The 15199-nt window shown below is 32.0% G+C and overlaps 1 protein-coding gene across 1 annotated transcript; it reads left to right on the top strand.

Annotated features, from left to right (window-relative positions):
* Positions 1-190: 190 nt before the first annotated feature.
* LOC105110317 (glutamic acid-rich protein-like) lies at positions 191-8174 on the top strand. Its single transcript, XM_011005315.1, has 4 exons — positions 191-405; positions 759-1573; positions 5612-6698; positions 6915-8174. Exons 2-4 carry the CDS (start codon positions 1496-1498, stop codon positions 7439-7441), a joined length of 1692 nt encoding a protein of 563 aa, XP_011003617.1. The 5' UTR covers positions 191-405; positions 759-1495; the 3' UTR covers positions 7442-8174.
* The last annotated feature ends 7025 nt before the right edge of the window (positions 8175-15199 follow it).

Here is a 15199-nt window from a genome sequence, read left to right as displayed (position 1 = left end):
GTAAAAGTATTCCCGGAACAACTTACTTCAATTAAAATTAAATCTATTATTATATGATATTTAAAATACACCCTCATATTAAATTAATATATTAAAAAATTAATTCCAAATTTTTAAGAATTGTGTCATCAAATACCTATAATCTCATAACTAATTTTACTTCTTCCTTTTCATTTTTTTTTTTTTTCATTCTTGCGTGTAACTTCCGTAGACAAACAAAAGAACTAAAAGGAAACCCCTCTCTATTAGAAGAGAGGAGCAGCAGTAGCAGAAACAGAAAAAAAACCAAGACAGGAACACGAAAAAAGATCAAATTCTTTCATTGTTTCTGTTCACGAAATTCTATAAAGAAAGCGAAAGATCTTGTTCGTCTACAATAATGTTCTGTTTGTTGTAGCGGACAAGGTAACCTGATAGATAGATATATTGATTTCAGACAACTTTTTTTTTCTTCTAAATCGTGTATGATTTGTTTTCTTCAAGTTTACTCTTTGAATCAAGCTTTCTTTTTGGCTTTTGATTGATACCCATTTCTGATTAGCTATTAAAAAGAAAAGGGCTTCTCTCGTATTCCCTTTATTCTTTATTTATTCTACAAGTTCCTTTGTTTGTTTCGGGGTTTTCTTAGAGCTGAATTCAAGGTTTTTTTGGGGTTTGAGAAGTGGGTTTTATGTGCTTGTTGCAAAGTTTGTATTTTTGTAGCGTTTGCTGGATCATAACTGGGAACTTATTAAATTTCTTGATTTTGGACTGATTAGGGTTTTGATTCAAGAGCAAGGCAGGGAATGAGCTGTCTTTCAAGTGGTTGGAGTTGTGGATTGGACAATTATTGCTTATCGTTAATTTGAAATTGCATACAGTGGTATTGTTGAGCATTGCTTGTTTTTGGGCATGGAAGAGGATTGCGCATTTAGGATTGTCTGGAAGTGATCAAGAATTACTTTTTTTTGTTGTATTGGAGGGTAAAGGTTTCTGGGTTTTTGGCTGTTTTATGCTTGATCTTGAACTTGGGAATGATTTGTGTATTAGGGTTTCCTTTCAAGGGTAAGGAGGTTATGGTTCTTTATTGCCACGGAAGGCAACGCTGAAGATCGGATTTCAGTGGACAATTTCATTTCTCTAGAAACCTTTAGGTTTAACATAATTTGAGTAAAGTTGTTCATCAAGAAGGAAAACATTTGAAGGTTGCTTTTGCAACTGAGTTTTTGTTGAATTATTGCAGTATAGCGTAATATACTAGAAGATTTGATCGAGTGGATTAGTTTGAACTTTGTTATTGAAGGGGATTTTGGTGGATTTGGAACTCGTGGCTGTTGGATGTGATATACGACTTCATGGTGAAGTGTTGAACCTGGTAATGAATGTGGGGACATGGTGTATGGACAGGAGCATAGTTACTGGTCCATTCCCTTTTCAGAACAGTGGTTTTGGAAAGTAATTCAATCATTTTCTTTGGTGAAAGGCATCGCTGTTTTGTGTTTTGGGATTCTGTTCAATGTCGCGTTGCTTTCCATTTCCACCACCGGGATATGGAAAGAAGGCCAGAAGTGATGATGTTGACCTACTAGAAAAGGTTCATACACTTGCCTTTTATTGAATGACATTGCATAGTTGGCATGATATTTATTAGAGCTATCGAAAAGAATTCTTTTCTGATTCACATTTAATTGAATCAGTTCCAATGGCAACCAATTTGGTTTTCCATCGGTAGTAAATACTTCCCAGAAGTCTTTGCTGTCTTGTCTTATATTCATTCACTCATAGACTTATCATGTAATAGTTTTGCCTTTGGATACAGAAAAAGTACTCCTTTCCAAATGAAGCACATTCATTTTCGCAGGCTTTGCTTAAACAAAGATAAGATCTTCGTTGTATGTACAAAACATTATGCTGTTGGATGCTAAGTGATCATGGTGGATGAAATGACAGTGGCATTTTCTGTTCCTACTATACGTAGTTGTGGTTACAGGCTTCTTATTAATTGATCGATTCATGTTAGTATTTGTTATTCTTTAATATCTGTCTGGCTATTGCCTTCTCAGTTATGTTATTGAAGTATTATGCATCCTGATTATGGTATTTACAGAAACTTTTAAGTGCTGGTATTTTTGTCCATGCATGAATTTCATCATGGATTTTTCCACGAGAATTTTTGTTTTTGTATCATTAGCTCAGATGAGCTTATAATTTACAAGAAGACTATAAAACTGGGTTCCAAAATTATAGAAAGCTCTTCAATATATTGCAGTGAAGGAAAGCTTTGTTCTCAAAAAAGTCAAAACTTAGAAAGTTACCTTTATATTTTTCATCAGATGATCGACTCCCATGAGTCAGGAAATTATATCTACAGTGAGATGCTCTAACCTTGTAGAGCCCTGATTAATTGAAAGCCTTTATTATTGGCTCTGTCTCATTAATTTGAATGAGTGAGAATTATACGTGCCATTTTTATATTATTGAGTTGATCAATTTTGTATCTTGTTAAATAATCAGCTCCATTTGCAATGCTGGTTGCTTGTAAAATCTTATTTGGTTATGGTTGCTTATGAGATTAGATTTTCTGTACACTTGTTATGGTCAGGAATTCAAATCATACATTCCTTTTTAGGTTTAGATGGATAAATGGTTTCAGGGTGTGGAATATCAAATGGCCCAAAAAAGAATTCTGTGTAAGTTGGAAAGTGTTGTGATTTTTTGGTTGAATTTAATACCTACTGAGAAACTAGCATGACATAATTAGAGCAGGACCCGTTTATGGAAAAGAATGGGCAAGTCATAAAGCATTCTGTAATTTACATTTGAAAATGTGATGTTCAAGCTGTTTTTATTCAGAGAATAATAAAGGAATAGGATAACTTAGATACTAGGTCCTGTAGTAATGGAGGAGAGTGAGGACAGGTTGAACAGACTATCTAAAACCAATGCAAACAGAGTTGAAGGAGCACCCCCAAAAAATGATAGTGGATATGACTCCCTACTCATTATTCAAAAAAAGAATAGGAAAAATGAGGAGAAACTCGAGATATAAATGTTTAAATGTTCAAGTATGTGACAGCTGTAATGTTAGCATTTCCAACGTTTCAATTGGAAACCACACTGTTTGTTATGTTTAGGGTTTTACAGCATTGTAATTATCTAATGACTTCTTATTGCTAATGAAAGCAGTAAATGAGAACTCTTGGATTTATGTGGTTTAGCACACCTGGATTTGGCCTTTATTTGCCTTACGCCTGAATGGAACATTGATGTTCTTGCCTCATCAAGATGCTGGGTGCATCTTGTACAAAAATATCAGGATAGAAAAGTTAAATGAGTTTCACGTCTATAATTCCTTAAAATTCTTTTCAGCTGAGGTCCTTCACGGGTTGAAGTTTCTATGAAACATTGATGTTCCTGCTCAATAACATCTTGCTGCCTTAATCCTGCACAAAAATGAACAGCAGGATAGGAAGTTCACAAGTTTAACGTCTAAAATTTCTGAAAATGCATTTTCAAGGTCCATTGTGCTGAGAGCCTTCTGGGATTGAAGACTTATAATATCTATCTTAACTTATTGTATGGAATTTTGCTTTTTAACTTATGCGGTATTTGCTCTATAGAGTGTTAAACTGCCATTAAAGAAAACTTGTGGAGGTAGAGAAATAAATACATATTTGATTCTTAAATCGTAATCTCATATGCTATTTTGATTTTCCTGACGAGATATGTGTAATATGAAATCTTATTGTTATGGTTTAAGAAATTCACACTGACTAGGGTGGTATAACTTGATCTAGTACTTTAGCTTAAATAGGCTTTACAACATTTCTGTATAATTATGGTCTGATTATTGAAAGTAGATCTTCCTTTCAGGATACACAGATTAATAAATGGATTATAAGAGAAAGTACTAGCAGTTTCTCTAGAACTTTTAACTAAAATTCAATTATTGGATATGTTTGTTTGTTCCAAGGTGTGTGGAGATGGGCAATGTGTCTTAAATGGAGATTTTGGAGAATGGTTGCTTGTTATCTTGCTATTGGTGTTCTAGTTCATGGGTAAATCCTTGGTTTAAGCTGTTTCTCTGTTAATCCTATATGGAGGAGGAACAAGTAATTGCATGTTTATAATAATAATAAAAAAGATTCTTGCAAGCTGGAACTAAGTAGTAAATATGAGATCGGAACATACACGTACTGGTGCTGGCTCAAATTAAAATTTTTCTTTAGTGCCTGCTTGTTGCTTGCATCTATTCACCCTAGAAATGTGATGAATCAACCTGCCTTAAATAAGGGATTCTGAACATGATTGTTAACTAGTTAGCTCTTGTTGTTTGAGTTCTTGAGTAAATCTTTGGTTTTCTGCTATTCCTATTTTAGTGAATCCCATGTGTAAGGAGTGGATTGATTGTATGTATCTCCAATCTCTACTGAAAATTAGGGAGATGAGGTTTGTGAGCATGCTAGTGAATTTGTGTCCATTTAGGTGGCCTCTTTTACTTTGTCTAAGTTTTAAGGTTAAAAAAAATAAGACAGGCTTGCAAAATTGGAAGGGGAAAAAAAACTGTATTTGCCATTTTATGTTTTTTTGGAGATGCACAGTCTGCTGAATGCATCAAGAACTTCAATTTCAGCAGTTTATAAGTCTCCAAGTAAATGCTAGTAAATGCTCCTTAGTCTCCAAGTAAACACCTTGTTTTTCTTGTAGATTTTCCAGGGGATAGATGATGGGACTCCTTTCTATATTTCCATATCAGCATGACAGTACTCCAAAAATGTAGTTTATTTTCTTGCTCATATTTGGCTCTGTGGCCATTTATATCACATCAAGTTTTATGATCTTCCAATTTTAGCTCTGTTATTTGGGTGCATGTAGAATTTTTTATCTCTGCAATACCTGTTCAGGCACGTGAGGTTGCAGATATTGGGGCTAGAATGCAGATGAGTGAGCTTTGCTTCAAATATTAGGGATTCTGTTCATTTTATAAGTATGTCATCATCATGTTCTTCATGAGTTTTTATATTTGGGATTGCATGATATCATTCCATGGAATGGTTTCAGACTTTCAGTGTCCAGAGAGAAATGGAAGATGACATTATAACTCTATATTTAAGCTACTTTCTGAGCATTATGAAAATGATGGAAATTTCTTTGCCTGGGAGGGTAGGGTTCTATTTTAGGTGAATATGATGATTATAATTTTCAACTTAGTCGAATTCATAAAGGGCCCTTTCTCCAGCTCCCTATTTGTAGAGATCTTAGCAGAAGGAAATGTTTGTCTGGATTATGTTTGACGTGGAAATGTTCTGTAATGGATGTTTCTCATGTCTTTCACGTCTCTGACCTCATTTCTTGTAATTCTTTTTAGCATGATGAAGTTGGCAACTGATAAATTTAGGCACACAGAATTACCAGGCATTCTGCTTCTCTTATGGATAATGCTTAGGGCGGGTTTCTGCATAAAAGTTTTGATTTGTCTTATTTGCATTTTGAATTCATTGTTTTGGGTAGTGAAACAGTTGAATATATATTTACATGATATGCCTATGTAACAGACTCCAGCGTAATCAATGAACACAGTCTCTGATTCTCTTGAGTTGAATTATTTATTATTGCTTTCCAAAAATTTCAGGAGAAGGACAAAGAAAAGAAGCACAAGAAGGAGAAGAAAGATAGAGAAAAAAGAGAAGATAAAGAAAAGAGGGAGAAAGATAGGAGCGATGAAAAGCATAGGGATAAGAAAAACAAAAAGGAAAAGCATAGAGAGAAAAAGGAGAACAGAAATAAGGACAAGGAAAAAAGTAGTGCCTCAGATGAAAAGAGACTTCCGGGGCAAGCTAAGCTTGACAATGGTGGAGATAAAGCCTCAGGTGAAGGGAAACTTCCTGGGCAATCTAAGCATATCAATGGAGATAAAGCCTTGGATGGCTGGAAATTTGGAGAGAAATCAGAGGGTAATGGTGGGGATGTGTGCACTCAGAAGAGGAAGGAAATTGATGTGGATAAAAATAGTGTATCTAATGACAAAAAATTTGCTGGAAAATTATCAGGTTACAATGGTCAGAAGCTAATGCAAAACAGCACTTTGTTTCACCAACCTAAGGAATCTAAATTTGTCCGTGAGCTGGGCAAGAGAGCCAGAGCTGAAGACAGAAACCAGTTCTTTGAGAAGTTACCTGGTACAGATGCGAAAAGGGATGAGGGAATGGTCAGACTGGTGGTGAGGGCCTCTGGAAATTGGGTTGAAGAAAAAGAAAAGAACAAGCGAGATGATGATATAAGGTTGGATGGGCAAGGAATAAGGGATGAGGCGAGATTTACTGGAAGTGTTCAGAGCCTTTCTGGAACATTTCTGGCTAGAATTGATGGAATGCTCAGACCACTGGAGAAAGACATTGAGAAGAAGATGGAAGGGAAATATCAGACCAAACAAAAGGAAACTGATGATAAACACAAGGATAAACGGAAGGATAAAGAGAAAAAAGGTGAAGAGAAGGATAAAGTCAGGGTTAAGGTCAAGAAAAAGAAGGAGAAAGCAAAGGAGAAAAGTGAGCGGAAGAAGAAAGATTCAGTTAAATTGAAGGAAAGCAATATGCCTGACATTGTAGGTAACCATACTGTAAAAACCTCACATCTTCTCAAGGAGAGCACTAATAGTGCTGTCGATGAAGTAAATATAAAGAAACGAAAGGACTCGGACATGAATGGATTTTTGCATGGTGAGTCAAAATGACTATTATTGAAATCCTGTGAACCAATGTTTCTTTCAACCAGATATGATGGATTTATCATATTCATAAAGGTGTTGATTTTCATGTTTTGATATTTATTGACCAGAAATGTTCAGAGAGTAGTCCTTTATGTTTGGCAAATCCAAAGTTCACATGCCTTTTATCAGCTAATGCATTCTGCTTCCCTTTTGTTTTCTTTTGCAGCTAATGATATTAAGCCTAATAAGTTGCCACGACCTACTTCTTCCTTGCCTCTATCAGTTGAGAATGGAAGCATGTTGGGAACATGCCAAATTTCCACCGCAGTTATAAAAGGTGGACAGGAGGCTGTCTATACCGAAAAGGTGGTTAATAAAGGACACCTGATAAATGGTTTGATAGAAGCTCAAGCTCCATCCATCTCCTCAACAATTGAATCACTACCTATTTCTTTAACGAAGTCTTTAACAAAACCTTTGGATTCATCTGCACAAACTGATCAAATAGCTGAAGTGTCTAGGAAACAACCCCACCCAGATTCCAAGTATCTGCCTGAGGTGCTTACAGTACCCAAAATGGAAGAGTGGTTAGATTTTGAGGATCAAGAATGGTTATTTCAGAGCGCCAATTCCCAAGCAAAGAAGCCCAAGGTTGGGTTGTCAGGGGTCGATGAGACACCAATGGTGTGGTCAGAAGCTCTGCAGATTGAGACGGCTGATGTTTATGCACTGCCATACGTAATGCCTTACTGATGATTTTGGCAATTGGACACGGTTGCCTATCAGGCACCATCTAATGTGATGGACCCCCTCCATAGGACCACACTGAGGAGAGGTATTGCAGCATCTTGGCCTTGAGTTGGTTATTTGATTATCCAGCTGCATGTTTCTTATTCCTTGGACAGTGTAGTCTGCAACTGCCTCACTTTCGTAGTGAAGCGCATTCTTCAACTGCCTGATTTTTGAAAAGGTGGTGAATGCAGATGATCTCGGATGCAGCAGTGCATGCAGGAGCAAGCACATATACAAAGTTGCAGGTTTTTTCCTCCTGGAACAGAATCACAAATTCATTTAGAAAAAGCAACCGAGCAGGGTTGCTTGGAAGAGATGCATAAGCTTGTGCAATTTTATTTTATTTGCCTAAAGCCAAAGTTCTTTCCAGTTGAAAATGTAAAAGAAAATGGCTGTGGTCTTGGCAACTCCACAACAGTTTTGATTTGTAGCATGCAAGGCTTATTTACAAGGAATGTCAGATAGAAGAAAAGGGTAGTAGCATTCATTTATTCACCCTTTTTGTTAATGTTTTTCACATTTTCATCCTTTTATGTTCACAGAGGCAAGGCATTTTTGTGTCATTGTTTTTTCGAGCCCCATCTCGTTGTAGTTCCCTTGTTGCTTTCGGTTCAAGCATGCGAATGTTTGTATTTTAGTCAACATGTATACACCTTGGTCATGATATCCATTGTTAGCTTAGAAATTTTGCCCATTGGATTGTATATGCTTAGGGATAATAAAACCTTAGGTGAAAATGAATATGATGGATAGAGAGTTCTGCATGCTGCAATGTAAAGTGGGCGACCCTTGGAATCGCATGAAAATTGTGAGAGATGTTGTTCTAGCTGCTTGTGATATCCAGTAATATGCTTGCCATACCTGTGTTCATTGATAATCAAATTGTGTTCAGTCAAAATTTTATTTTATTTTTTAAAATTAAAATTATCAAAACAGTAGTATTATTTTTTTAAAAATCTTGAAATGATAATATTTTGAGTAAATATAAATTAACACACCCAACTTATAACTAAATCTTGAGCTATATCATGAACAGGGCAAGATTTAATAACTTTATATGTGAAATTTTAAGAACATTAAAAAAATGTATGAAAGACTTTTTTTTGAAAAAAATATTAAATAATATAAATTTCTCAGTCACAACAAAAATGTTAGAAAAGAAAGTTACGTTGTTGTTAATTAAGTGTATGGAAAATTAAAATTTTAAAATTGCGTTTACATTTTCACACGGAAAGGAATGGCTAAATGGTTAGAGTTGAAGAAATTCGAAAATAAAGTAATATAATGATACAAGAAAAATAAATGGAGTAAGAATCAGGAAAAGTAAAAAATATAAGTTAGTCATCCATCTGTTTTTCGATCTTATATTTGTTTTTTTTAATATTCTATCAAAAATATCATATATCTCAACATAAGAAAAATTCCTAAATATAAAGGGAAAAAAATATATCCCTCAGTCTCAAATAAATGCAATTAAACTATAAGCCGATGTGAATATAATTCTTTAAAATTATTAAAAAAAACTAATTAATTTTAATTTACATGCAAACTATAATTTTAAAACCTAACTTAAAAATTAACTTAAAATAAAACATGTGTCATAAATATACAGAATTAACTTGAAAAAACAATTTATTAAAAAATTTAAAATTTCATCGTTTTGATTTCTTTTTTAATTAAAAAAATTAACAAGTTAATAATTAGATTTTAACCGGGTTAACTTAATTTTTTTTCTTCAACCTCAACCAATTCAACTAGCAGGTTTATCGGTTCCAGATTGATGCACAACAATCATACAAACTAATATAATAATATAATTTATTATGAATAAAAAAAAAACAAATACAAAGGAAGAAGAGAAATATGTTATTCAACATCCTAAAAGCTTTCTTTCTAAGAGACGGTTTGTTTTCGTTGTTGCTTCTGTCCTCCACAAATAGCGGTTTGATCTTTGATGCTTTTTCTCTTTTTATAAGCTCAACACATAAAACGAGTTTAATGATCGAAATTAAAACAATTTAATAAGATGAAAAAAATAACAATTATGAATCATTTAAGTCAATGAATCTAAAACCAACAAAAATACAACTTTTTTAAGATTCTTTTTTTTTTTTAAAAAACAGAAATATGGATTTGTTTATTGAGAACAACAAATCTTTAGTTGCAAATGAAGAAATAGGATTTGTGAAATGGGAGAAAAGGGGCTTTAATGTGAAAATCAACAGGAAATGGCAAGTTAAAAAAGACCATTTCGGTGGCAGATTTATAAAAGAAAATAAACCAAAGAGTTTTACCAACTCCAATAGCATTTAATGCAATTATTTATTTATTTTTATTTATAGAACAAGTCCTAACACCTTACATATCATCAGATTTATTACTATTCTTTTTTATATATAGACTTTTATTACATGAAAATACGTGTCTTAAATGACCATATTAATGTGCCAAGAGACCTTCAAGTGTACTGTTGTTTTCAATGAATATAAATAATTAAGGGTATTTTATGTTCAGTTTTCATTTATGAACAAAATCTCTTTTTAATTCAATCAATATCTATATAGATAGGGATGTTCTTGGTTGTAAAGCTTTCACGTAAATTTATTAGACTTTTCAGATCTAAGCAGTTGATATTAGAGATAGTATATTAATGATAATATTAAATGATAAAATTTTATAAAATATTTAATATTAAATAATAAATTAAAAAAATATATCTAGATGTGCGATCCTGAGTGCCACAAAGCCACTGGGTCTGCCACAAAATATTTAGGCAAATGAGCCTGAGGCAGACCCGTAAACCTGACCTTGTATATATTTTTTTTATAAGGTATAGTTGACTTATTATTCACTTTTTTTTTCTTTAAAAAACATAAAAGGTAATTTATTGCATAAATGGTAATAATATTGGCCCTCGATGATCGAAGTAGCAACCTCAACTCATACTCATTATATGAGACAATTGTTAACTTCTTGAGCTATGAGACACATATGTTATAAAACAATTATAAATATATCAACACGATTTAATATATACTCATATAAATAGTTAAACTCGCCCCATGTTATTTAATTGTTTTGTTAATATTTCAAATTTTGTTCAAAAAAATTATAAAATATCGAATTTCTAATAATTATATATGTCATATTATTACATTCAGACCTTTTTAAAAAATTAATCCATAGAAACAGATTAAACGACCTTATTTACATGCATTAAATAGGTCATTTTTTTAGAAGTCATATTAAATGTAATAAATATCCTATTAAAAGTAATTCTACCATTAATCACGACGTTCTGGTCATTGTTAGTTTAATTAGGAAAGAAGAAATTTTTGAGTCTCAAGATACTGATAATAGAACATTAGATATATAATTGACGAATTTTTTATTAATTTGTTAATGATTGTTGCATTAGTAAATTAGTAATCTAGTTCACCTAAGATAAATTGATTTGTTAGGAGTAATGAATGATATATTTTAAGATTTTATCTTGGTAGTTTATGAAAATAAAATTTATCATATTATATAAATTTATACATTACTTACTAGAGTATATAAAAATAAAAAAATGATGCATGTATTAAAATGACTTTCTGAATTGATTACGACTTTAAAAGGTCTAAAATATCTATAATTTTTTATATAATTATTTTTATTGATTAAGTATCGATATTCTTTGAATTGGGAGGATACTTCATGTTTTTTTATTGTTTTCTTTATATCTTCACAAAAACATGTTTTCTTTTTCCATTTTTTCTGCTAGAGTAGTAGCAAGACACTAGAACATCTTTATCAGCAAGTACTGGAGAAATAACCCTAACAAAGAAACATAATTGTTTCACACCGCTTTAAGAATAAGTATTTCAGGAACATTTAATGTGCTATGTACTTTGTTCTTTTGACAAGAACTCATTCACCATCTACTCGACACCATAAAAAGAAGTTTCAAAATTAACCGACCACTGAGAATTCTAAAATAAAAAAACCTAGCCAATTCAACAAATATACAGTATTTTTAATTTATATAAATACAACAATACTCGATAATTGTTCTTTTACGTATCACAAAAAAGCCCACTAGGTTTCCTTTTCTAATACTACTTCACGTAGGATACTTGACTCTTGCTTTTTTTTTTTAGATTAACGTGGGTGTCCGGGCCAGCTTGCACGCACCACGACTAATCCCACGGGCCCTGAAGTTAACGACCATATAAGCCTCCAGTGGCCATCATATGAGCAACCAAGGACTCGAACCTGAGACCACAGAGGGAGCAAACCCCTTGATCCCAAGTTTTTACCATTTGGCCACCACCTAAATGGTTGACTCTTGCTTTTTTGTTACACAGTTATTGAATCCAAGGACACCTTTAGCCTTTTACAAGGTCACCAACCTATATTAGACTTAGTGGCCGTTTAGAAACATCATCCCATTTAAAAACAAATATATATTAATTTTTTATTTTATTTTAATATGCTGATTAAAAATATAAAAAAATTATTTTAATATAATTTTAAAATAAAAATATTTTAAAAAACAATCATAATTATATTTTTAAATAGGCTATTAATCTCCAGAAAGCTGTGGCTGATTTTATGATTTTCTTTTGTCATTTGTTAAAAAAAAAAAAAAACATATGTCTGTAGGACAACTAGCAGCTCTTAAAACTTCTTGTATTTTTTATATTAACAAAAACTCTCAAATGTTTTCTAATGATAACATTGTCCTTTAAAGTATATGTTATTTACACAACCACTTTCATGTTTCAAAATACAATCTCTTAGCCCGCACGCAGTGCCATTAACTATTATTTTAAGGCTAACAAGAAAAAACATGTATACCTGTTTTTTTCACAATAAATAATGTTTTTTTTTTGTAAGAGAGTACTTGAGAAGTCTTATATTTACCATAATAACATAGCCCACTTTGAATATATACCTCGATTATATGTTTCCTCTTTTTTTTCGGGCTCTAGACAATTTGTTCCCTCTTTTCTCAGTGTATATGCTACCATTTTCTTTTCTTTTTTTAATTTTTTTAAATTATTGAATGAGGGTAGTTGACAAGTAATCGAGATTGTTAAAATTGTTTAACTCATAAATTATATAATTTTATAAGTGAGTATATATGATCATGTTAAATTAACTTATAAACTCGAAAAGTGGTAAAATCATAGTAAAATCATATAAAAATATTGAAAATAACTGAAAACATTCAAAATTATGTTTTTAAATCCTGTTTTACTTGTTTAAAAAGAATACACACTAGTTTGCACTACAATAAACCGATAACAGCACTAAAAAATAAAAAGGCTAGCATCTTGTAACAACTCTCTTTCTCAATGTCCTTTTAGTTCTAGTTTTTTAATTCAAACTTTCAATTTCCAAATTAAAAAAAAACATCTCTCTAATATTTAAGTAAGTTACCATAAGTGATCCATACTTCCATCTCTTCAATTTCCATTTCTCCATAACTTATTAATTTCCAAATTCCACTTTTATACAATTTATCTCTCTTTCTATCTCTTCAATTTCCATCTAAGTTGAAAATAATTATATTTGTAAATCGAAACTTATTGATAAATGATCTACAACCTTGAAGGAGTTTTTTTGTTTATGGAGCTTCTAAGTTCTGAATTAGTTTTATTAGTTAGGAAACTAATTAGGTGAGAGTCAGGGAGTCAAAGTAATAAATGATCTTGATTTCTTATAATATGCACGATAATTTCTTCCCTTGCTTATTTCAATGGCGAATAATTTTGTTAAATCTTGATAAAACCATGTGAAAAATCCTTTGCAGTTAATTTTTGTAGTTCTGTTGGCCACAGTGTTGGTGTTTATAATTATAGAGTCACAACATCCATAGATTACTATTGTTAAATGCTTTCCATTTGACACTGTATATTTTACACCAATTTGCCCATCATGACCCTTTCAATCTCAGCTTTTTTTTTTAAAAAAAAAATCTTTTTCAATTTTACGTTGTTTAATTTCATGCATTTTCTAGCCTACATAGGCTGCTCCTTTACTTTTTACATGTGCTTTTCTAGCACCTTCTCACGTCATTTGTGCCTTACATTATATTTTCTGACACTGCATTTTCATCTCTTTCTACGATCAAACTACTCCGTCTAAAATTATTGGTTAACTTTGCACAAACATTATATTAGAAATGTTTGTTATGATGTGGGTTTTGTACCCCTTAGACCTGGTGTTCTTTTTTATTCATTGTATTTTTTTGTTTTTGGTATAAGTTTCTGTTGAAGCAGTAAGAAATTAAGAATAACTCCATCCAAAGGCTGCTACCAACACTTTTTTTTAGATCTTTTTTTGTTGTAATGTGTCATTGAACAACTTTCTACTTTGATATTGCATTTTTATATTTTTATTTAATAGCCTTTGGTGCTCCTATATATTATATCTTAGAGTTATTCTTAGCTAATTGCTATTGTATTTCAAAAAGTATCATAATTCTTCACTCAAGTTTTATTTATTGTCTCTGTATATCATAACTGGATGGGTAAGTGGAGCCCTTGATTCAAAGATCAGCAGTTTAGCACATTTGGTGATGTTGTTATATTAGTGAAAAGGTTTGTAGATGCTTGTTAATTCAGTATTTTTGCTTCGATACTATGAAATGCAAGCTTATGTTAAATACCTTCTGTGTTATTTCTTATAGGGGTGTATATTGTAGACTTGCAATTTTTCTTGGTTATTACTTGCAAAAGGCTCTCTCGATGTAACTTATAGTATTCAGCTATCATGAAATTTGATTTTATGCTGTTACTTGTTACTCAATGTTGAATTGTTAAGCATACCTAATCATAGTAGGTTAATTCTCTGGTACTTTTAGGTTTAAATATAACTTGGTTGTTGACATTCTAATTTTATAGAAAAACATTAAAAACAGAGAGGACCTAATTAACCTGGCTGGTTCTCAAACTTGACAGCAAACTATTTAGGTTTGAAATTGTTCTCAAGTGAGCTTTTAACACATGCAGATTTTAGTGGAGCTATTATCATCATTTATCACCCTCATAATATTTAACACAATATGGTTCATGTTTTTGCTGCCATATTTCTACCTATTATATAATCTTACTATTTTTATTTGAAGCATGCATTTTAAGGTGTTTAAACTATGTATATATAAAAAATTCTCGTGATTTTATGATTTTACAATCTGAATTTATTTTGCATTTTTCATGCCATGGTAAAAATATATTTTTGACAACCTTGCAAGTAATGCTCCAGCACTGCTACACATTATCCGATTGGTAAACATGACAGTCCATAAGGGTAGTAAAGATCAAGGAGACTCGTAATGTTGTTCAAAACAGCACTATTTGGATCTTTTTTTTTTTAATAGTAGATGAAACAACGTCCTTTTGAAAAAAACACGTCGTTTCATTTAAAAGAAAATGGCGCCAAAAACATATCAGAGTCTAAATTAGTCCTTAATTTATGATTTATTTAATCAAATCCTCAATTGTAAATTTTGATTTTTAATAATCCATTCAATTACATCCTTGTCAAATTCAATCGTCGGCCTTGAAGTTGATCGTTTTTTTCACTTTAATCCTTGGTCTCTACTTTATGCAATTTGACCCTCAATTGATTAATAAACTTCTAACCTTTGCAATTTAGCCCCTGATTCGATTTTAATTACAGCCTCTCTATTTACATGCCTTTTCCAGTTTGATCTTTAGTTTTAGATTT

The sequence above is a fragment of the Populus euphratica genome, unplaced genomic scaffold (assembly GCF_000495115.2).
Source record: "Populus euphratica unplaced genomic scaffold, PopEup_1.0 scaffold323.1, whole genome shotgun sequence".
In the NCBI taxonomy this organism is placed as follows: Eukaryota; Viridiplantae; Streptophyta; class Magnoliopsida; order Malpighiales; family Salicaceae; genus Populus; species Populus euphratica.
Note: the sequence above shows the minus strand (reverse complement) of the source record. Positions and strands in the feature narration are given on the sequence as shown.